This window comes from Dermacentor albipictus, chromosome 6 (genome assembly GCF_038994185.2).
Source record: "Dermacentor albipictus isolate Rhodes 1998 colony chromosome 6, USDA_Dalb.pri_finalv2, whole genome shotgun sequence".
NCBI lineage: Eukaryota > Metazoa > Arthropoda > Arachnida > Ixodida > Ixodidae > Dermacentor > Dermacentor albipictus.
The window spans coordinates 140,926,614-140,950,277 of record NC_091826.1 but is presented as its reverse complement, the minus strand read 5'-3'; the positions used below and the strand labels follow the sequence as shown (position 1 = coordinate 140,950,277).

The window sequence follows — 23,664 nt, the reverse complement described above, 5'->3', positions numbered from 1 at the left end:
ACCAGGTACGTCCGAATCGCAAACAAACCCTATGGCAACTACCAGAGTAAGTCCAGCCACCACGCCTCCACCTACCTTCCTCCTTCGGGACGCCTCGCATCTCCTTCCTTACTTGGCTCAACGTCACCTAGACTTTCCCCTAGGTGGTGTTGTCGTGAAGTCCGCTGTGCGCGCTCCTCCGTACTTTCCCAGGCGCGCAATTCTCTTCCCTCCAGGCGCCTTACTCCTCTGCTTCTTTCGCGACTTCGAACAAACATTCGCCGATCGCCCTAGCTGGCCAGTTACGCTTGCGTGTAATAACGGAGTTTTTTGGCACCTTGACGACATAGTGAAGTCTAAAGCGACTGGGGAAAGCACCGGTAGTCCACACTTTTGCGTGAACTACCGGCGACTCAATAAGAACGCCCGCAAGGACGTTTATTCACTACCCCGTATTGACGATGCGCTGGACTGCCTCCAAGGCGCCGTATTTTTCTCATCTTCAGATTTACGATCCGATTTACGAGAAAACGGCCTTCATCACACCTGACAGTTTATTTGAATTGACCATGATGTCATTTGGCCTGAGTAATGCACCTGCCACATTTGAAAGAATGATGGACAACATCTTGCGTGGCCTCAAATGGCAGATATGCTTGCGTTATCTGGACGACATCGTCATCTTTTCACTGGACTTTCCTTCCCACTTACTTCGACTTGAACGCGTCCTCAAGTGCATCGCCGATGCTGGCATCCAGCTTAAGTTCAAGAACTGTCGCTTCACTGCCCGGCACCTGGTCATCCTCGGCCATGTCGTGTCGAAAGAAGGTGCACTCCCTGATCTGGCGAAACTACAAGCTGTTGCCCAGTTTCCACCACCAACGACCTTGAAAGAACTGTGCAGCTTTATTGGGTTAGCGTCATACTTCCACCGTTTCATCCGCAATTTCGCCACCATAATAGCACCTCTAACGCAGCTTCTTCGTGGTGGCCACAACTTTTTGACCTGGTCACCGGATTGCGATGCCGCATTCACAAAGCTGCATCGTCTCTTGAAGCCACCACCAATCCTACGCCATTTCGACCCAAGCGCTCCAACTGAAATACACACGGATGGCAGTGGCGTCAGCTTTGGTGTCGTTCTCGCTCAGAGAAAGGCTGGCTTCGATGAGTACGTCGTCGCCTTCACCAGTCGTGCGCTCACTAAACCCGAATCAAACTATTCTGTAACAGAAAAACAATGCCTGGCTATATTTTGGGCTATAACCTAATTCCGTGCATATCTCTATGGACGCCCATTTGACGTGATAACTGATCACCACTCGCTGTACTGGCTGTGGTCCTTAAAAAAACCACCGGTCGTCTTGCTCGATGGGCCTTTCGACTGCAGGAGTACGACATCCGAGTTCTGTACCGTGCTGGCCGAAAACACTCGGATGCGGATGCCTTGTCTCGTTCGCCGCTAACACACGAGGTTAGCTCCCAAAGACCTCATCGTCCGACTGTTGCCTTGCTGCCACGGACATTCTTCTGGAGCAGAAGACCCATGGATCGTGTCCATGCTGAGTATCTTGCCCACCCCATCAACACCCACTACCGATCGCGCATTACGTTGCCAATCACATCACTTTTACATTCGCGACGGGCTCTTGTAACCTCGCAACTACCTCCTGGACGGCCGCGAATGGTTGCTTGTCATCCCTCGGAATCTGCGTTCGGATATTTGTACAGCGTTCTACGAAGACCCGCAGTGCGCGCATGCAGCTGTACTAAAGACATACGCACGTCTACGCCTTCGTTGCTACTGGCGAAGCATTCGATTCATCCGTCATTATGTTCGCTCCTGCCTCGTTTGGCAACGCCGCAAAGATCCCCCTCGTCATTCAAGCGCCCCATTGCAGCCGTTGCCTTGCCCAGCACGTGATTTTGATCGAGTAGGCATCGACATTTATGGACATCTGCGTCTTCCTCTCCGACATCATCGAGGCTCCCCTCAAAGAATGCCGCATCATTCATCGCACCCTTACTGCATATCATCTGCATACAAATGGCATGACCGAGCGCTTTAATCGCACTCTTGGTGACATGCTGGCCAAGAACGTTGCATCCAACCAAAGCAAATGGGACCATGTACTACCATTTCCGACCTACACTTATAATACCGCCATGCAGTATACAGCGTGATTTTTGCCCTTCTTTCTCCTGTACGGACGCGAACCTTTTTCCACAATGGATACTATCCTTCCGTACCACCCTGACGCAATGGAAACCACTACCTTATCCGAAGCTGTTGCACACGCAGAAGGGTGTCGCCAGCTATCCCGTATATTTACAGCAGAAGATCAGCAACGTCAGAAGCACATTCGACAAACTTCCCATGCCTCTGCACTATGCTCCTGCCTCGCTAGTGTGGCTTTGGTTTCCAACCCTTACCCCTGGACTGTCGCCGAAACTCGCGTCGAAGTACCAGGGCCCATACCACGTGATCAACCAAACGTCTCCAGTCAACTACATCGTGGAACCCCTCGAGCTACCTTAGGATCATCGCCGGCGAGGACGTGAAATAGTCCATGTCCAGCGTCTAAAGCCGTACTATGTGCTGTCTGTGTTGTCCTACCCGTAGGTCGCCGGGACGAATTCCTTTTCCGCGAGGGAGATAACTGCACTGTAAACGAAGGAGCAGTGGGGTTGTGGCTATGAAAGAGAGAACGATGACGAGAGAGACAAACCTTGTTTCGGTGCTCGATCGGCTGTACTACCTCTCGCTGCTCTATCGTTCTAGTCGCGAACGCCTACTGCCCAAAGTGCTTCACGACGCTACCAACAACATCGGTAACCCCAATACCGTCTTTGTCCTGCTGGCATTGTCAGCGATAAACGCTTTAGTTTGCGCCTTGCTGCTCACTTAGTTATATTGCTGCATTTAGCGGCAGCGTATCCTTGCAGAAAGAATGTATAGCATAACTCTGTGTACTCCGTTGCTATGCCGCAGGAAAAAAAAATCATTGTCTCCATTTTCCTCCAGCGACATAGACGCTGCACTCTTGCGGTCCGGAAAAACGAAAGAAGCACAAGTTGTTCAGGTGTAGGGCTCGGTCCAGAGGGATTGACAGGGTTCTGCGTTACTGACGGTGGCCACGTGTAAAAACAAGGAAGGTGGTAGCAGCGCAATATTGACGGCACAGGTGCTCTTTTTCCAAGTCAGTTTCCAATTCAGCGAGCTTCGAATCTAAAACATTTCTGCGTGTTGCACAACTAAAATCTCTTGATTACTTGCACGGATAGATAATTTCAAGGAATAGTTTTCAGCAACATGAGTGCACTGAACACCTGATATGAAAATGAAACAAAAATTGAAAACGTGCTGTTTACATGAGAATTTACTACTCATATCCATAGTGCGAATCTCAGTACTAAACTGGCGCACAAAAAGAAACCGACATTTGGATTGCTCATCTTTAAAATTGGTGAAGAACGCAGTCTGTGTACATTATGTACAAGCAGAGCATATATGGAATCACAGAAGCACAAAAATGTATTTTAAGAACTTAAATAACGAGAAAGGTGCAAGATAAAAGGAGCCCCTGATTGAATATTTTGCAATGTCGTCAGGTGATGTATATTCACACAAGGCAGAAACATATTGAAACAACGCGCGCAGGTTCATGCGCCCCCTCAAAAGGACAACGGCCTATTGGAGAAAAAGCCGACGAAATGATGGCACGTGTTTTCGCCGCACGCACTTGCATCGTAGATGGCTGTTGTCAGCGTCTGCAAGAAGAAGAGGTGAAGCGACGCTCGAAAGAGAAGAAAGCATTCTTGATCTCCTCTTCAGAACGCGGCTGTCCTTTTTATTTACCCCCACGGCACAAGTTAGCCCACAATAAATAGTTGTGTCTCGACATCCTTAATTGTTCGTTACAATTCTGCGAGGCATTCTTTTTCGGTGGCTGAATAGTTGGTTTTAGCCCTCGAAAGGGTGCGGCTGGCCTATGCAATCATTCTTTCCTCTCCGTTTTGCCATCGAACGAGGAGGGCACCGAGTCCTAAATTGCTGGCGTCCGTGTGGATGTCTGTTTCCGCTTCCTCATCAAAGTGCGCAAGAACCGGGGGGTTTTGAAGTCACCGTCGTAGCTCATTGAATGCATCTTCTTGTTCGCTATGCCAGACAAAGGGCATATCTTCTTTCGTTAATCGCGTTAATGGCTCGGCAATCTTTGAAAAAATTTTGACGAAACGCTTGTAGTAGGCACAAAGTCCTAGGAATCGCCTAACGGCCTTTTTATCAGTTGGTCTAGGAAACTTTTCCACTGCTGTGGTCTTCTCAGGGTCAAGACCGATGCCTTCGGAGCTAGTCACATGGCCGAGGAAAAAGAGCTCATGTAAGCCGAAGTGACACTTTTGTGGCTTTATCGTCAGCCCTACTAAACTAATAGCTTTGAGCACAGTGCTTAGTCGTTCCACATGCTGAACAAAGGTGGTAGAAAAAATTACGACGTCGTCAAGATAAACCAGACAGGACTGCCACTTTAACCCGGAGAGCACAGTGTCAATCATCCGCTGAAAGGTGGCAGGTGCGGAACAGAGGCCGAACGAAAGTACCCTAAATTCTTATAGTCCGTCAGGTGTGAGGAATGCTGTCTTCTCACGATCTCGTTCGTCCACTTCTATTTGCCAGTATCCGCTTTTGAGGTCCAGAGAGGAAAAGAATTTTGCATCCCGTAGTCTATCGAGGGTGTCATCGATCCTCGTAAGTGGATAGACATACCGCTTTGTGATGACGTTTAGCTTCCGATGATTAGCACAGAAGCGCAAGGCCTGATCCTTCTTCTTTACGAGCACCACACACAAAGCCCATGGGCTGGTCGATGGTTGGATTACGTCGTCTCTAATTATTTCTTCGACTTGTTTGCTGATGATCTCTCTCTCCCTCGGTGACACTCGGTAGGGATGCTGGCAAATAGGCCTCACAGCTTCGTCGACAAAGATACGGTGTTTGGCGATGGATGTTCTCTGGACTTTCGATGTCGTTGAGAAACACGAGGCGAATTCTCGTACAAGGTTCTGTATTTGCCGCTTCTGGCTCGGTGATAGTGCTGCTTCGATGCTGTCGTATGCAAGTATGGAGTCTACGTTGTCAGAGTCCAGTAGTGCAGCATCGGAAGGGCTCAAATCCGTAATTTGTTCATAATCGTTAAGGCGGGCAATGACGGTTCCCTTCCCAACATGCCGGACTTCATTTCCTAAATTAGTCAGGAAGACATTTTAACACCCGTCACACAGCCGAAAAGGCCACTTGCCATACAGATCCCTTTTTCGAGTAAGAGCCCAGTGTTAATGTTTGCTATTCCTTCATAGTCGCTGAATACGGTGCTTCTTACGGCGACAGCTATGCTGGATCTTGGGGGTATCATGACGTCATCGCCCATAATCTTAAGAGCATCGAATTGTTCTTCCCACTCGAACGTCGCAATGGCGTGCTTGGTTGAGAACGACACACAGGATTCCTGCAAGCTGATAACTGCATCGTTCACCTAAGAAAAGTCCATTCCAACATTTAAATGCCTTGAGCATTCTCATAGGACAATGAAACTGGCGACGCATGTATATCAGCGTATTCCGATTCTAGAAGTGCACCTGCCCACCGGGTTGATAAGGTGTCCTCCAGCGGTTCGAATTTGCGGTCCTCTCCAAGGAGTCAGCACTTTTTTCAGTCTTCTGGCAAGTACTTTACTCATAACAGAATGGTCTGCGCCTGTGTCTACTAAAGCAGTAATTTTCGGAGCCGTCTATAAACACACATAAATCTGAAGCAACGTCACTTTTTCCGCTACTGCTCTCTCGGCCGTCGTTCAGCGCTGGAGGCTCTGTTCTTGCGTCGGCAGCGGCCTCACCTCCACAGGTCGCCGGTATTAGTTTTCCCGATGTGGCTTTCGGGGCGTCGCGATGGGGAGCTTGAGGATGGACGCGGGCTCGGTGATCGATACCTCTGTGGCACTGTTGACCGAGGTTGATGTGGCTGTGAAGTCTGCGGGCTTTGGCGCGTTGACAAATACTCCTGGATCTCGAAAGGGCGTTCACCGTTTCTTGGGCAAGGAGCATTTATGGAAAACCCCCGAAGTCCCGCTCTGCAGTATTCGCACATCCTGTAGAGATGACCAGCTTCGCCGCAGTGGTAGCACAGTGCGATTCTATCAGGAGTGCGCCATGTGTCAGCCTTCCGGAATCCCGTCTCCGGAGGAGACGGCAAGAACCGAGGTTCGGGTACATGCGCAGTTGCCGCGATGAAACTCGTCCTGGAGATCCTCTGAGTACCTCGGCGTACGATACCACCGGCCGTACCGGTGACGACGTTTGCGGCTGTGCTGGCGGGTGCTGTTCGCGGACTGCTTGTCTAACTTCTTCGTGAACAACTTCTGCTAATGAAGAGACCGCTGTGGGGCCGTTGTTCAGCTGTTGCCTCTGGAGCTCTTCTCGAACCACAGATCTTATGAGTTCTCGTAACACCTCGATGCTGTTCCCGAACATTGCCGACATCATATCCATGGAGGCGACGTACATTATCGCGGTTGTAGAGTCTCGCACGCTGCTGAAGAGTCCTCTCCATAGTTGTCGCCTCGGAGCGGAATGCGGCGACGGTGCGTGGAGGGCTTCGAACCAAACCGGCAAAAAGCTCCTGCTTCACACCGCGCATCAGGTGCCGAAGCTTCTTGTCCTCGCTCAGGCTCGGATCGGCCCGGCGGAATAAGCGGGACATATCTTCGATATACATTGCCATGCTTTCGTTGCTTCAGCTTTTTCCCGGCGGTCTGTGCTCGGATACGTGGCCAACATCTCCCGTCCGAAGTCATCCCACGACCGGAGGACAGCTTCATGGTTTTCAAACCACGTTCGCGCACAGTCTTGCAACGCGAAGTAAACGTTGCGGAGCTTCCGGTTTTCGTCCCATCCATTGTAGTCAGCGGCGCGCTCGAAGCCTTCCAACCAGTCTTCGGCGTCTTCGAAGGTATCGCCGTGAGAAGGCTCCGGCGTCCGCGGCTGGTCGACGACGATGCGGGTTGAGGCTGTCTGGGATGTCATTTCAAGATTGTCTGTTGCTGCTATTATAGTTTGCTCCGGCAAAAGAGGAAACTCAAGCGGCTCACCACGTAGGCGACGGCTCGTGCGCTGGTGGACAGGCGTGAACTCATTGGGTCTGAGATGGCGTGGTTCCGGGCTGCTTTGTCCAACTCGAATTGGGCTGGAAATCATTACCCCGCATCTCATCAGCATTGTAACGAACAATTAAGGGAGTCCAGACACAACTATTTATTGTGGGCTAACTTGTGCCCTGATAGTAAATAAAAAGGACTGCCGCTTTCTGAAGAGGAGATGAAGAATGCCTTCTTCTTCTCTCTGGAGCGTCGCTTCACCTCTTCTTGTTCTTCTAGACGCTGACAACGGCCATCTACGATGCAAGTGCGTGCGGCAAAAGCACGAGCCATCATTTCGTCGTCTTTTTCTCCAATACGCCGTTGTCCTCTTGAGGGGGCGCATGAACCTGCGCGCGTTGTTTAAATGCGTTTCTGCCTTGTGCCAATATTTTCTCGGTGCGCAACGAAACTCTAGTATGCAAAATCGCTTCTTGATCATCACGGAAAAATATTATTTCGTGTAGAATAAACATATGATAACTGACTTGAGTAGGTGAGGCATGCAGTAGTGAACTAGCTATAAGAAAGCTGTGTTCCAGAAGTGCGCTTGCACATGTACATCAGTTCAAACTCGCGCAGCGTTAGTTTCAAGAAATACTATAAACGATTAGGCCAATAATAACAGTAAAATTGCTTGCTCTCAGCTATTACTCGAGGCTACATGACGCCAGAGCTTTCACCGTTCCATAGAACTTCCGACAGGAAACGCTGACTAGTAGTTATGAACACGCTGAATAACAGTACACTTAATAATAAACGCTGAATAATAGTATGAACAACACGAACAAAGTGTGTTGACATGTGGCATCTGGCTTACCTCCTTCGGGAGCTCTGTGAACTCTATGTCACGCTCCAAAGCGACCATTATTTGTGTCATCCCCAAGTAGGTGATGCAGAGCATGGTCATCGTTGATGGAATCTATTGAAGAAAAAAAAACAGCGATGCTTTATTTACTGTCTGCCTGCTAAGGTCAGGCGCATGCTGCATCCGCAGGTTAGAGAGGGTTAAGCATTTGGTCACATCGAACGGGATGTCCCATCGTCAAAAGCAACGGCACGGCATGGCATATTTCCTTCATCCCCCTCCCACGTCCTCGAGTACCAAAGCATGCAGTTATCATGAATGTGGAACGAACAAAGGGGTGCTATTTGCTTAACAGAGCCGAAGCTTTTCATACGTGACTTTGCGATTCAAGTACCACAGCGTGGCTAACAACCCAGTGTCAGAACAAAACTATCCCCTGTCAGAGCCAGGAATACACGGCCAGATATCATTACTTGGCTTCGTTGCCCACAACGACCTGCGTGTAACGTCGTTCCAGCAAAGCCATGGTATTTTTTCCGTGATGTGTCGCACGTGCAAAAGCTGTAAGTTGATCGTTCTTTCGTGGGTTGGAGTCTACTGTAGTCTTAATAAAGTTAGGACCAACAGAAACTTCCGTTCCGTTCGTTTAATATGCGCTATTAAAAAAAGTGACATCTGAACACGTTTTTAAGAAACTCGGTTGCAGACGAGTGGGACGTGTGTGCGAAGCAACGAATTGTGCGGCAAGCAGCTCGGCTTCCTTGCGTGATTTGGCGGTGCCCTGTCACGCTTGGCCAATGTCCCTTCGTGCAGCTGCGTTGTTAGCTATCGTGCTCTCGTCGTTCATTCCTCTGGTGCTGTTCCACAGTTATTAAAGATGAATTGTTCCTTCGCGCATCCTACATTTCACCCCGGATTGATGACCTAATAAAGGTGGGGGTGCCACCACGCCACTCCGACTCTTAACAATTATTCCTTCACCGACTGCCTACGAATGGTAGCACCTTCCCGCCTCAATCGCTGCCATCTGTGAAGTCATTAATTTGAAGAAGGTTGCCAACGACTTTATGTGTGCTCACTACTCCTTCCTGTAATGTCCTCGGTCCTTGAGAATATACGAAATAAATAAAAATAAAATAAGCAATATAGTAAGTAAAGATACATAAATATACAAACAAATAAATAAATAAATAAATATGGAAAGCGAGTTTTGTTTCTTCTGCCCTCACCAATCTGTTGACAAATTGGTGCATTCTTGACCGACTGAAAAGATTTAAGGTTACGAAACAGGGTCTCGGTTATGAAATATCCCCAGTGAGTGGCTTCAGAGTACTTTCGACAGCTCGAATAAGCCACTGCGGTAGCGCACTGGCTGTGGCTACTGGCCTCGAGTTGACAGGTTCGATCAAGACCACCCGGACGAAAATTTGATGGTGGCGAAATGCAATTGAGTCGTGTAGTACTTAAATCTCGGCGACGTTAAGGAAACCCAGGTGGTCAAAATTTATCCAAAGTCCCCCGCCGCGGCGTGCCTCAAACTCAGATGGTGCTTTAGGCACATGGTACCCCTTTAGTTTTACCCCCTGCAGTTATTTACCATGCTCTTCGTTTGCATTCCGCCTCAGTCGTCAGAAGGAGTATGCTAGGGCCAGCGATCAAAGCTACCGCTTAGAGCGATACAGTTCTCGCGTATTGCCGCCTGCAAACACTCACCAACAGAGACGAGTTGAGAGAAAGGCCGATGCTGCTCGAGCGCAACACATCGCGCGGATCCACTCCGACGACGGTGAATATCAGCGCGGAGAGCACGATAACCTGGCTGCAGGCGACGGCGAACGTCCTCGTCAACCGGCTGCACGTCACCGAGGCGAGCGAGACGCGCAGGTTCTGGTCCGCCAGGCGGCAGAAGCGCTCGTAGAAGCGCTCCGTCATGCCGAACACACGCACGATGGTGAGTGAGTCCACGGTCTCCGTCACGTGCTGGAGCACGCGCGAGAAGTGCGCGCTCCGGATGTAGCGCGTCGCATTCACTGCACGAGTCAGTACGCCCTGCGAATTCGACACTCGGGTTAACTCGCTGCGATAGCAGAAGCTTTATTCGAGTAGCATCTCCCCGACCAGGTGCCGGCCGTGCTATGGAGCCCGTGCAATGACTTACAAGAACAGACGCCCCCAGTCCTTGGTTTTCTTTCAGCAGCGGAGCTATTTAAGCTTGTAGTTTCGCCGTGAAGCGTTACCAGAAACCTCAGCCCAGCTGTGCACCAGTGTTGCCAGATCGGACGACGCGGCGTAGCCCAAAACTAGACAAGTTGTTGCCTGAATGTAGGCAAACACAAAAAAGGGCAAAAAACAAAGGTTGCAGCCAAACATAGCCATTTTTATTTGCAGTTCTATTTTGATATAAATTATCGCAATTGGCTACGGCAACCCTTTTTTGCACAACCCGTTGTTACAAAATGTCCCTGACGCCGGGACAGTCCACCCTTGACATCAACAGCTGCATGATGCTTGCACACAGAACACTTTCTGGTTAATCCCCGAAAGTCTTAAGTTCCTGCGAATCGCTGCAGAGGGCGAAAAGACATTGACCACAGCGCTGCCAAGAAAACAACTATACAGTGCCTCCTCTAGACAGGGCTGCAGTCGTGAGCGCACAATTCCCCGCTAGGGGCCCTGTAATGGGCACAAATTTCACCAATAAACTTTCTCTCAAGCCTATCACAGTGTTTTTATTATATGACAGATAGTATTCACTTATTATCTTTCTATATAGAATAATAACTACGAACTCTGCTTTTGAGCTGTCGTGAGCGCAAAATAATGTTCAACATCATGCGCCTAGGGTAGCCTAGGGTAGTTCCATGCACTCCCGCTGGTTATTGTCGAATCACGGTACCAGCTACAGTTTTCTTTGTCTGGGGTTGCACTGCATTCATTGATCGTACATGACGGCAGTGTTAAATCTGGCGAGAAAGCGGTCATCTGGTTCGAATATTTCTCAGCATCTATTCGTGCAAGGTCGTTTCTAATGTTCGTGTTGTCAGTCAATTTCTGTGATTGGCCTTAGTCATGGAGACCAGGCAGCGTTTCACCAGGCTACAGCAGCGGTCGACGGAACGCAAGCGCAAAGGAGTGTAAAAGCCGGTTTCGACAGGTTTTCAAGAGAAGCTCACCAGCAGCGTTTCCTTTTTCTCAATGGTCTGCCAAAATTCCACCATCATCGACTGCCTCCTCTGCGCGAGTGCGCGACGAAACAGTAAAACGTGAGCAGCTACGAGAGAGCGCGAAGGGAGCAGACTCGCGAGTAGGGATGTGAAAGAAGCGGATTTGCTTTCCCGCCCGTCTGATGGATGGCGCTCATTGCTGCAAGGAACTAAAGCCCCTCAAATTTTCAAAAGTAGCGCCATTCTTAGATCTTTCCGACACCCCGCTCACCCTGGCGCTTCCTCCTCCACGCCTACTGTTTCCCCAGCCTCCTCCGCTCCCCCATTGGCCAATTTTTGTCATGTGGAAGCAGGCGCCACGCTTTTGTATATTTTTTTCTTTCCAGAGCGAAGCAGGCGCCACGCGTTTGCATATTTTTTTCTTCCCAGCGCACTCCGACCTCCATTATTGTTGGGCCTGCGCGACGAAAGTACGGCAGGCGGACTGACGGAATGCGTTAGTGTAATAGAATGTGCTAGGGCCAAGAACTTTATTGTGATGCCGTGCTGCTGCGCAGTCGGTTTCCGCAACAGACACAGCGAGGGCAAAATGTTTTTTTTTTTTGCTTTGCCATCAGGCGGGCGCAACCCAAAAAGTTGGGATTCACAGAATCGGGCGGGTTGACCTCCAGGAAGTGGCAAAGAACGCACGGCTTCGTGAAGTACGTGCCACGGCTCCTCACAACCTCTTCTTTTGAGCTTAGTTGACACCTTCCGCTTCGAAAAAGTGTATGTGTTCATGCTCTGTGTGGTTTTTAGCGCGTTGAAGTTGACTTTTTTTTCGAATGTGCTCTCGTCTTGCGGTGAAAGTGCACGCTTCTGCAGCTGGCCTGTAACATAGAAGCGATTTTATTCTGGGTGTGTTTTGAGCTCAACCATAAGTTAGCACATTGTCGATGCTTTTGCAAGGCTCACTATGACTTACGGATGCAGTCTTTTAGCTGCGAATGTGCGCCCGCATGCATTGATTTGGTTTGTGGTGAAAACGTTTTTAACGTCCCGAAGCGACTAAAGCTATGATGGTGGGCGTAGTGGATGGCTCCGGATAACCTTATCTAGGTCGCCAGGGGATGTTTAACGTGCACTGTGATCGTACAGTCGTACGTGGGCCGGTAAATTCCTTGTTGGCGTTACATTATTCTCGCGCGGGCGCGCTAGCGCTGCTTTCGAAGGTGGCGCCTTGGCACGATTGTATTTCTTCAATATATTTTATTTACTAGTTGTAACAACGTGTCATTATTTCATAGTATTGACGGCGCCTCCAGGGCACCAAAGCTGCAACGGGAACAGCAAAGCTAAAACCAGGGCTGGATGGGGCTCACCGAAGCCTGCGCATGCCAAGGGAGTGTAAGATAGGCTGTCCGCTATAGCGGACAGCCAATTTTGTATGCGAAGACTCCCTGCGCCACCTGCTTTATTGTAATGCCGCGTGCTCTTCGGAGGCATCCGTTAGCCGTTACATGCGCCCTCCAGGAGAAGTACTTGTAAAAATAAAACAGTCTATCGTCACGATTACCAAAGCACCCCGGAATAAAAAAAGAAGAAAGCGGCCCTGTTGCCAGGAATTGCTGACCGCAGAAAGTCGGAATCTCTCACGCGCCGGCCGAACAAAAGTATCCTGCGGGTACGTAAATGAACCTCGATACAGTTCGAAAACTACAGGCATCACATACTAAACCGTACCTACGCCAGAGGTGGTGGTCTAGCAGCATATGTACGAAATGATCTAAACTCGGAGAAAATTGCAGATTTTTCCCTAATTAATCGCAACGTTGAATGCCTCACTATTCGTCTTCAAGCAGGAACATTTTCAGTAGTCTACAGACCACCCTGTGGGAACAAAAAAGAATTCTTTTCCTTTGTGGATAACCTGCTAGCTTATCTCAGCGGCACCGGCCAAATGTTTGCCATACTAGGTGAAACGAACATAGATATGATGGCTGAAAATACAATAACACGAGAATATAATCAGTTGCTTTACTCTTACGCATGCTCGTATATTATAACCTCGCCAACACGAGTTACAGCACACAGTCAAACCTTATTAGATGTCTGTATCACTAATATACATGATTCCACTGTGACTGCTGGTGTCATGTCCTCTGATATAAGCGATCATCTTCCCATTTTTTGTTTTCTGCCTTGTTCGCAGAAATACAAGCATAATGCGCCTGTATATTCCTACCGTGTCATAGATACAACGACGCTAGCCTATTTTCGCTCTCTTATTCGGGAAAAAAACTGGGAATCTGAACTAACTGAAAGTGACCCAAATAAGGCATACAATTCATTTTTCGATAAACTAATCACTTGCTACGACATAGCCTTCCCGCAACATAGTGCTACAAAACGACCCAAAAAAATTAGAAAGCCGTGGATAGATGTAGTGCTTTTTACAAAAATAAAAAACAAAAATAAAATGTACCATACATTCCTTAGAACTAGAGACATGAATGAATTAGCCAAATTTAAGGAGTACCGTAACCAAGTAAATTCAGAATTAAAAAAGGCAAAAGAAAAATATTATGAGAAGGTGTTCTCGCGCATATATACGAATCCAAGAAAAGTTTGGATGGAAATTAAGAAAATATCTGGAGGAAAGGCTAGCCCTCAAGACCTACAAATAGCTTCGGTTAACGGCACTCTTTCGGGTGAAGAAGCCGTCTCTATCCAAAACACTCACTTTGTTCAATGCTGCAGCACCTTTTCTGCAGCAGATCCAGAAGAGATAGGGCATACTGTGAAACCGTCTCTGCAAAATTCTTTAATGCTATTTCCGGTGACACCAACCGAAGTAGAGAGCGTGATCAAAAACTTTAAGTCAAACAGTGCTGCAGGTTTCGACGGTATCATGGCATCTCCTATAAAGTATGTGTCTGACATCATCTCTAATGTATTAGCTCATATTATTAATAAAATGTTTGAGTCCGGAATTTTTCCTAGCAAACTTAAAATAGCCAGAGTCTGCCCGGTTCATAAAGGCGGTGCTGATCATAGTGTAAACAACTTCCGACCGATATCTATACTACCTCTTTTTTCAAAACTTTTTGAAACTGTTCTAAACACTCGACTAGAAGGTTTCTTAAGGAAATATTCTATTATTAGTACGGCGCAATACGGATTTCAAAAAAATAAATAATGTGAGGATGCGCTCTTAAATATAAAACATCAAATACTGCAAAATATAGAAAACCGTTTATACACGGTAGGCTTATTCCTGGACCTACGTAAGGCTTTTGACAGCGTAAATCATGGTATACTTCTGTGCAAACTTTATGACTACGGTATACGTGGTACAGCATTAGAGTTAATGAGAAGCTACTTAACGGATCGTTATCAGTTTGTTTCATATAATCAGGCCACTTCCTCACTTCTCAAAATACAGAATGGCGTGCCACAGGGATCCATACTTGGTCCTATATTATTTATTCTATATATCAATGACCTTCCTAACATTTCTTCCTCACCTAATATCATCATGTACGCAGACGATACTAATCTTTTCTTTGCAAATTCTTCCTTGCAATGCATACAAAAAGAAATAAATGATTATTTAAATTTATTATCTGAATGGCTGTACATAAACAAACTACAATTGAATGTCAATAAAACCAAATATATAATATTTAGACCGATAAACAAGCCATTGCCTGTTAATATAACTGTTCTATTTCAATCAAAGAGGCTAGAACAAGTAACAACGCAAAAGTTTTTGGGGGTATGGTTCCAAGAAAACCTCTCCTGGGATAATCATGTCAATAAGCTCTGCAATGATCTTAGCAAAGTAGTAGGCTGTATGTATAAAATAGGTGATTTAATTCCTTTATGGCTAAAGAGATCAATATACTTCGCCCTTTTTTTCTCGAAGCTATCTTATTGTGTCTTGATCTGGGGAACAACTACAACAAAAAACTATGATAAGTTATTAGGCTTGCAAAAACGAGTAGTCCGAATTTTTGAAAACTACCATGGTAGGCCGCGTGACTTACCCACACACAATCTCTTCGACAAACATTTAATGATCCGAGCAAATCAAGTATTTTACTATAGATTACTCTTACATATAAAAAAACACAAGCTCCATGTTGTCAGCATACCCACTTCTTTTCGATACCCATTACGTTATCAAATCAAGAAAATGCCATTCACGCGTACTAACTACGGACGTCAGGATATAAGATATCAAATACCTAGGCTACTAAACATTGTTGAGCAAAAAATTGATTTCTGTGCGCCTAATTTTAAGCAATATATAAAAAACCTACTCATACACTATCAAATTAATTACACATAAATTGCTATCATACTAATTTTTTTTAATAATGCACTATATATGTATTGCTTAACCTGCGCGGTAAATGTGATTGCACAAACAAAAACTGTAGCATAAATGTCTTTTACACATAGTCATTGTATAATGTACACATTATCTTGTTTACTTGTCTTTTGTACATCGTACTTGCTTGTTTTCCTGTTATATTTGCTTTTTTGTTTGTACATCGTATCATCATGTAACCCGAACGCACTTAGGAGCAAGAGCCCCTGTCAGGCCGTATGGCCTTTAGCTCTTGTTTCCTCTTTCTTTATGTAATGAAGAAAGGAAATAAACTTCAAACTTCAAACTTCAAACTTCAAACCATACGAAACCCCGTACACATACTTTCACGCTTTCAAAACCTGAAACTTTGGTTTGTACGCGCGTGTTTCAGCACACCGCGTGCTTGCGTCGTGTTTCAACACGAACTCTCAACGAGCGCGCACTTTAGGCCTTAAATACGCCTTGAATAATAGTCCTGTTCTCTATTTTTTCCACAATTCCAACACGACATTTTAAGGAAGGAAGGAAGGAAATCAACTTTATTCAGGTCCTGCAGGCCACGAGAGCTTTGGGCTCTCATGGAGTGGGCGTCTCCCACGACGGAACCGGGAGGTTGAGTTTCCTGACGGCGTCGTGGACCTGCTGGACGGCTCAGAGTTGGGGAACGAGTTCTTCGCTCCGGATTGCTTCTTCAAACTTGCGCTTGTCCTGTTCGTAGTTTACGTGAGCTTGCGAGCATGGCCAGAGTAAATGATATACGTTAAAGTATGTATGCAATTGGTGCAATGAGACTTGTCGTAGAGCTCAGGCATGTAATGGTGTAATCTGTTTTGAGTGGGGTATGTGTCTGCTTGTAGCAATCTGAGTGTAACCCCTTGAGCCCGAGTGAGCGTGCGGTGTGGCGTGCTATACTGCCTGCGTTGTAGGTAGTAGTGTTTAGTGATGTCATTGCATGTAGTGGGCGCGTCCTGATTCTCCGAGTGGTTGGGTGAAGCCGCGCGGTCTGTAAGCGCGCGCGCAGCCTCGTGTGCCACCTCGTTAAGGTTGGGGACGTCGCCGAGCTTTGGTCCTAAGTTTGCCGGGAACCAGTATATGAAGTGGTTCTTAATCTCTTTCTTTGAAACAATTCTGAGAGCCTGTGCGCAGACCGTGCCCTTTTGGAAAGCTCTGATAGCGGCTATGGAGTCACTGTACATATGGGAAAGATTGTCGTCGGTGAGCGCAACAGCGATCGCAACCTGTTCGGCCTGTTCAGGCTTCCTTGCAATTACCGTGGCTGCATATCTTGTGGATCCGCGGCCGTCCACAACCGCCACTGCGAAAGCTTTATTTCCCGTGTATGCCGTCAGGTCCACAAAAGCTGAGCGTTCACGGTTCGCCAAGGCTTGGTTAAGAAGGAATTGTCCTCTCGCTTGTCGTCTGCCCCTGTTGTTTTCGGGGTGTACGTTTCTGGGTTTAGGGCAGACCATGATCTTGGCGCGGATGTCCCGTGGGAGGTCCGCAAAGTCTTTTTCTATGTCTCCTTGTGCAAAGCCTAGCTTCTCTAGGATCGTGCGCCCCGGAGGCGTCGTCGAAAGCCTAGCAAGCTGGGCGCGCTGCTGGGCTTCGGCAATTTCTTCCAGGGTGTTGTGCATGCCCAGGTGCCCCAGCTTCTCGTTGCTGGTGCTGGTTGGAATGCCGAGGGCTTGCTTGGTGACCTTTCTGATTTGGGCATTCAGTCTGTCTCTTTCAGATCGTGTCCAATTGAGCATTGCCGCAACGTATGCGAAGTGATAGGTGACGAACGCGTGTATGAGTTTGATGAGATTATGTTCCTTGAGGCCCCTGTGTCTATTGGCAATTCTTCTGATGAGCCCAATAGCGTTGTTGGTTTTGGTGATGAGCTTCTGAACTGAAGAGGCATTGACATCATTAGTCTCCACGATCATACCCAGGACTCTGATTTTGTCGACGCACGGTATGGCGTGTCCCGAAGTGGTTCGTACGGTAACTTCTTGATTATAATCGAAGGCTGACGAGTATGGCCTGCGGCCCTTCTGCGTGGATCTGCGTACGAGCAGCTCCGACTTGGTAGGCGAGCACGCCAGTTACCGACTGACGAAGCAAGATATCTATTGAATAAGCTGCTTTGCAGGGCCCGAACAAGCTTTTCTGCGGATTTCCTCGCGTAGCGTGTTAGCCATCGTCTGCTACGGCAGGCCCAGCACCGACAGCGCCACCGTCGAGGCCGCGCCGAGCGGAGGAGGAGGGAAGTGAATGGCGCTTCTTTGGGAGATTGAGGGAATTTACAAGCAACCGCAGTTTACTAGCCGAGGGTCACGCTTCTCCGTGGGAGGCGGCGCTGACATCGAGGCGCCCCACTGTCACTGAAGAGGCGGAGTTGCAGCGGCCGGCTTGAAGTGCATCAAAGATCAAAACCACCGGCCCAGACTGTGGCGCAGAAGGCAGTTAGCGCGCACACACACGCGCAGCTGCGCTACCGGCTCAGCCAGCTAAAGCAGGCTTCGGGATTTTAACCCCATAGCGCTAAGGCCTCTTGTTGCAGAAAATCCGTCATCGGCATCCGACATCCAGTGTCAGGCGTCGTTTGCGGAAAAATATTCTCGAACCATCCATACCCAGGCCTTCCATGTGGCGAAAAGAAGCCACTGAACTAATTGAATTTTTCAAGCTAAGATACAGAGAAAGATCGTAAAGTACAACTTACACACAACGTATAGACTTGATAGCGTCAGATTGTAATTTAAATATACGAGGAAACATAATTCTGTTGCGCGAACACTCAAAGAAAGCCCTTTTCTAGCGTTTCGACCACGCGTAGAGTGGCCACGACGTCCGCCATTTACGCGCCCCCGCACGTGAGTATATTCCAGGCCACGGAGCGGCTCTCCTGGTTCCTTGCAATACGTCCAGATGGCGCTCGCCTTCGTGCATAGCGTTCGCGGCCAGCGTTTGCCGGTAAATATTGCGGTTACGTACGGTTGACGGGAAGCGTGTGAAGCAGTCAGGGTTCCTTGAGTGCTATCGCGTAAAGGCGAAGACGAAAGGCCTCGTAAAGGCGAAGCTTACGCGTACTGCATCTATTTTTTCTACGTGAGAGGCACCTCTCGAGCGTGGATTAGGGCACCGCTTATAGCCCAAACAAAACCAAGTCACAGATTTACAGTAGCCGAAATATACCCACATAGCCAACTCGCCATAGCCGACGCCAAATGTTTCTTCTGTGGCCCAATTTGGCTATCTGTAGCTAAATCAGGGGAGGTATTCTGTAAGAGTCCACCTAGTGGACATATGCATTTCGTCTGCTACTGAAGTGCTGATTCACAGTGGCGCTGGGCATGCGCAGCCCACCCCAGCCAATCAGCACTTGAGAGGCAGGCGAAATGGACATGTACACTGGGTGGACTACAATAGAATACCTCCCCTGGCAACGCTGCTGCACGCCGCCTCGCGCGGCCTAGCAATCAACTGCGAGAGCACCGAACCACGTACCCTCCTCGCTCCCCACGCACGTGGAGCGGAGTCGTGATGTCACAGCCGAGTAAAAGCTCGCAACAGCCGGCGGGTGACACACCCGCCAGCTGTACGCCCGCTCTACTCTGTGCGTACGTGCTGCTGCCATGGGAATACCGAAGAAAGTCCGCACACCCGAAGCGGCTCACCAGGAAGAGCGCCGTACTGCCAAGCGATAATCGACTCATCGCCGCCGAGCTGATCCTGAGCCCCGCGCCGAAGCGGCGGCTGAGGCGACGCCGAGTCGAGGATCGCGAGTTTCAGTGGAAGGAACGTAAAAGTCGGCGCCTGAACGCTCGACGCCGCCGAGAATGCGATCCCGACGTGCGACTGCTCGAAAACTTCCAGTGTCAAGCTCGCCGAGACACGGGGGGTGTAAACGGCCGATTCCAGCGCAAACTTCTAGACATAGAGTTTGGGCACAGCTGTCGCCCCTGTGACCGACATTGGTTCGACGTGAACTTGTCTACCATGAACTCCGTGCGCAATTTTAAACAACGGAGTTTCGCCTTACAAGTGCTTCGCAAAACCTTCCCGGAAGCTTCGGCCTCATCCGACTGAATCGGTAGATAGGATAGGAATAACATTAACAAAGTGCCGGCAACCGATGGTTTAACGCGTCGTGACGCTGGCCAAGCGTCGACCCGGGGCTATACCCTACCCTGCACTACCCCAGTCGGGAAAATTTGTAGTGGGTCATGCTGCTTGTGCTTTTCGAGCGCACCCCGGGCCTGCTGGACGGCCCAAAGTTGTGTGTCCTTGTCTGCAGACTGCACTTCGGGCGGGTAAGTCCTGGAGGTAGCTGCTGTCGGGAACCTGGCACAGTCTCACATGATGTGCCATTGGTCCGCCGGACCCGCTGCACAAACACCGCACAGCCCACACGGATAGAGCTCTGAGTAAAGCACGTGCAGCATTGTGAGGGCGAGGAATGACGCGGTCTGTATTTCCCTTAGAATTACGGCCTCCTCCGGCTGAGTGCCGGGTGGGGAGGCAGCACTGTCCGTCGAGCTAAGCGGTAACACTTGGTTACTTGGGCATAACTGGTCAATCTGTCCTTGCTTTCGAACCACCACACGGAACGGTCACTCTTGGAGGCGCGGAAGGTAAGCGTTCGTTGTGGTTCTGTGAGGATGCACACTCGCTGGCATGCGCCGGGAAGCACTTGACTCGGATGGTGCTGCCGTGGTCTTGAAGTTGGAGCATGTCGATGATGGCGTCCACCGGCGCGCATATTGTCCCCTTGGCAAAGCTGCGCACGGCGTTCCTCGTGTCGCTGAGCACGGTGCTACACTCGGCCTCGGTGATCGCCAGAGCAATGGTAACCTCCTCAGCGTCTGTGGCGTTCGTGCACCGCACGCTCGCTGTCGTTATCTTGGTGCCGGTAGCCGCCGCAACGACCACTTCCGTGAAGCCTTGCCGCTTGTATTCCGCTGCGTCTACGTACTGGGCGTGCGGGTCTTGGCCGTTTTGTTTGGTGAGGACCTTGGCCCGCGCCTACCGCCGTTCTTGGTTGTACTCTGGGTGCATGTTCTTGGGGATGGGCTCCACGTAAATGTGGGCCCGCGGCTCCTCTGTGATCTCACTCGGTTGCCGGCTGGGAGCTTGGGCATTGTAACCCAGGGACGTCAGTATACTGCGGCCCGTCTTGGTGGCAGAGAGGTGCTCCATTTGCGCGGTGAGCTGCGCCTTGGCTTTTTCTTCTAGGGTGTTATGGACTCTGAGCTACAGGAGCCGAGCCGTACTCGTGGTCTCCATTAAGCCCAGCGCCATCTTGTAAGCCCGTCTGATCAGCGTGTTGATCTTGGTACTGTTAGTGACCTGCCAGTTGAGGTAGGCCGCTAAGTAGGCGATTTGACTGATCACGAACGACTGGACAAGGCGCACGACACTGTCTTCACGCATGCCCGCTCGTCGTGTAGAGACGCGTTGTATGAGCCGGATGGCGTCCGTTGCCTTGGTGGTAAGCTTGTTGATGGCCTCGTCATTGCGGCCGCTCTTGTTGAGCAGCAGGCCCAGGACCCTGATCTTGGGAGCTTCGGGGATGCGTTGCCCCGATGCAGTAACAATCTTGATGTGGCCACACCCCCGAAGGGGAGCGCGCTTCCGTCCCGGTCGAAGCGGTGTGAGGACGAACAGCTCGGATTTTGCGGGCGAGCACATTAGGCTTGTGCCGCCATGGTGCTGCTCTATGGCGGTAACCGCCACTTGCAGCTGTTGCTCGATGCTGGCATCGGTGCCGCCGGCCACCCACAGGGTAATATCGGCGTAGATGATTTGCCGGACGCCGGTCCCCGCTACTGCTCTCGCTACCCCGATCATGATGAGGTTAAAGAGCAACGGCGAGATGACCGAACCCTGCAGAGTACACGGACTGCCGAGCTTCTGCTCGGGGAGCTTGAGGTCTCCGGCATGCAGTTCGAACGTGTGGTTGGTCAGGAAGTCTTGAATATAATTGTAGCTGGTTACCCCCATGTTGAGTCTTGATACTTGTAATAATATGGCTGAGTATTTCTTTCACTTTGTTGAATGCATTTTGTAGATACAGCCCCTGAATTACTTGGCTATCTCGTTTCTTGTTGGCGATGATTTCTTGTTTCAGTTGTAACATGGCATTTTGTGTGCTGAGTCTGTTCCGGAAGCCGATCATCGTGTCAGGATAGAGGCCTTCCTTATCTAGGCATCCCGGCCACCGGGTGCCAACCACGTGCACCTTGCCCACGCAGGATGTGAGCGAGATGGAACGCAGGTTACCGATGTCCAGTGGTTTGCCCGGTTTCGGAATCAGGATCATTCTTGCCATTTTGCACTGTCGGGGGAGCTTGCGCGGATGCCAGCATTCATTGAAGTAATGGGTTAGGGCCTCTATCGAACCATCGTCCAGGTTGCGTAGCATCTTGTTGGTAACGAGATCGCGGCCGACTGCTGAGCGGGTCTTGGGCTCGTTCAGAGCTACCCGTAGCTCTCATATGGTAATGTGTCGGTCGAGCCACGCTTTCGGCAACCCCCGTATGGCGGGTGCGTTTCCGTCCGCGTGTCCGGCAGATACTTGGCTCCCAGGCTCTTGATAACAGCGTCTTTTCCTTGTTGTTGTGTGATGGTGTGCATGAGGGGGGCCAGGTGGTCGCGCTGCTATGACTTGGTCTTTGTTTCGTCTAGGAGGAGCCGAAATAGATTCCACGTGTAACTGCGATGCAGTTCCCTGTCAGCTCGGTTGCAGATTTCGTTCCACTGCTGACGGCATAGGAGCATGCAATAATGTTCAATGGCCCTTTTAAGTCAGCCACCTTCTTCGTCCATTTGCGATTCAACTGTTGCTGCTTCTTGCGCGCCTGTATCGAACGTTTGGCCCCGATCAGACGGGCCAGGCGGCTGTCCATGATGATGACGTCCTCGTCTGTTTCTATGGTCTTTGTGGCTGAGCGCTCTGGATCGCGGAGCTACGCCATCCAGGTTTCGATCTCTGTGATGTCTTACGCTGTGGTGAGGCGTCCCTTGCGGAATCTGTCCCAGTCCGTCCACTCATGCATAAAGGTATTGCTCGGTAATTGGTTGGGTATCGTAATTTCGAGGATGTAGTGGTCACTGCCCAGGTCGACGCCCGTGTTGTGCCATGTTACTTTGCCCGTGTGGTCATTTTTGATGAATGTAAGGTCAGGTGTGGTGTCTCGTGCTACGGAGTTGTCGATGTGGGTGGGATGCGCGGGGTCCATTATTAGGACACAATAGCGGTCCAGGGTATCCTGCAATAAGTTCCATCCCTTGGCCGTGTCCTTCACGTAACGCCACGCTCAATGGGCGGCGCTGAAGTCTCCTCCGATCAGCAACGTGTTGTATCTGGCTTGGGTGCTGGCTGTGTGTAGTAGGGTCTTGAATTTCTGTGCTTGGTGCTTGGGGTTAACGTAGATGCTGGCGATTGAACAGGCTGCCTTGCCCTTGTTTGCTTAGGATGATTTCGGTGAAGGCATATTTCCCCTTGCTGCGGCCGTATTGGAGTTGGGGGTCGATGTACGTGAGCCGTTTGCGGACGACGTGCAGACGCCCCTGCAGATTTGCCCAGTCCTGCTTGCCCCGTCCCTCCGCTGGGCTAACGTGAGCGCGATACCCAGGCAGGGCGGGAGTCACCATCGCCGTTTCTTGCAGCAGGATAATGTCAGGTTTCTTGTTTACAGTGGTGATATGTTGCTGCAGCACTGCTTTCTTGTTGTTGTAACTGCCGCAGTTCTGCCAGACCGTAAGGCCCGGTAGCGATCCTATTGTGGATCAGGGCTGGGACATAGTTGTGGCCAAGGTGGGGCTTGCGTCTGTTCTTGGAGGTATCCGTGGTTGACGAATTGCGCTGAAAAGATGGGGCTGCGTACTATGGGCTTGAGGGTGTGTTCAATGAAGTCTATATGCTCTTGTATGGTGCGGAAGGACGTGCTGATCAGTTCCTGCAGCCGCGCCAGTAGGTCATGGCAGCCGTGCTGGCGTAGGTGTTGGCGAACGCTTCAATTTTGGCTTCGAGCTGAGTTTCCAATTGGGTCAGGTCCTTGCAATGTCGTGATGAAGTGCGTGTTCGGTTCTTGGTGGTTTGGTCAGGGGTCTTCTCCTCCTGGGGCTCTTCTTGAGTTTTGTCCTTTGATTCTGTGCCTTGGTGCGATTGCGTGTCGG

General features: G+C 49.7%; 1 protein-coding gene across 1 annotated transcript in view; it reads right to left on the bottom strand.

Moving 5' to 3' along the window:
- The window catches only part of LOC139061384 (ATP-binding cassette sub-family C member 2-like), a 485,203-nt gene that overhangs the window by 117,629 nt on the left and 343,910 nt on the right, over positions 1–23,664 (bottom strand). The window contains exons 21-22 of the mRNA XM_070541366.1: positions 9,691–10,026; positions 7,990–8,091 (exon numbers count right to left, since the gene is read on the bottom strand). Of these exons, the coding sequence (XP_070397467.1) occupies positions 7,990–8,091; positions 9,691–10,026 (438 nt within the window). The remainder of the gene's footprint in view (positions 1–7,989; positions 8,092–9,690; positions 10,027–23,664) is intronic.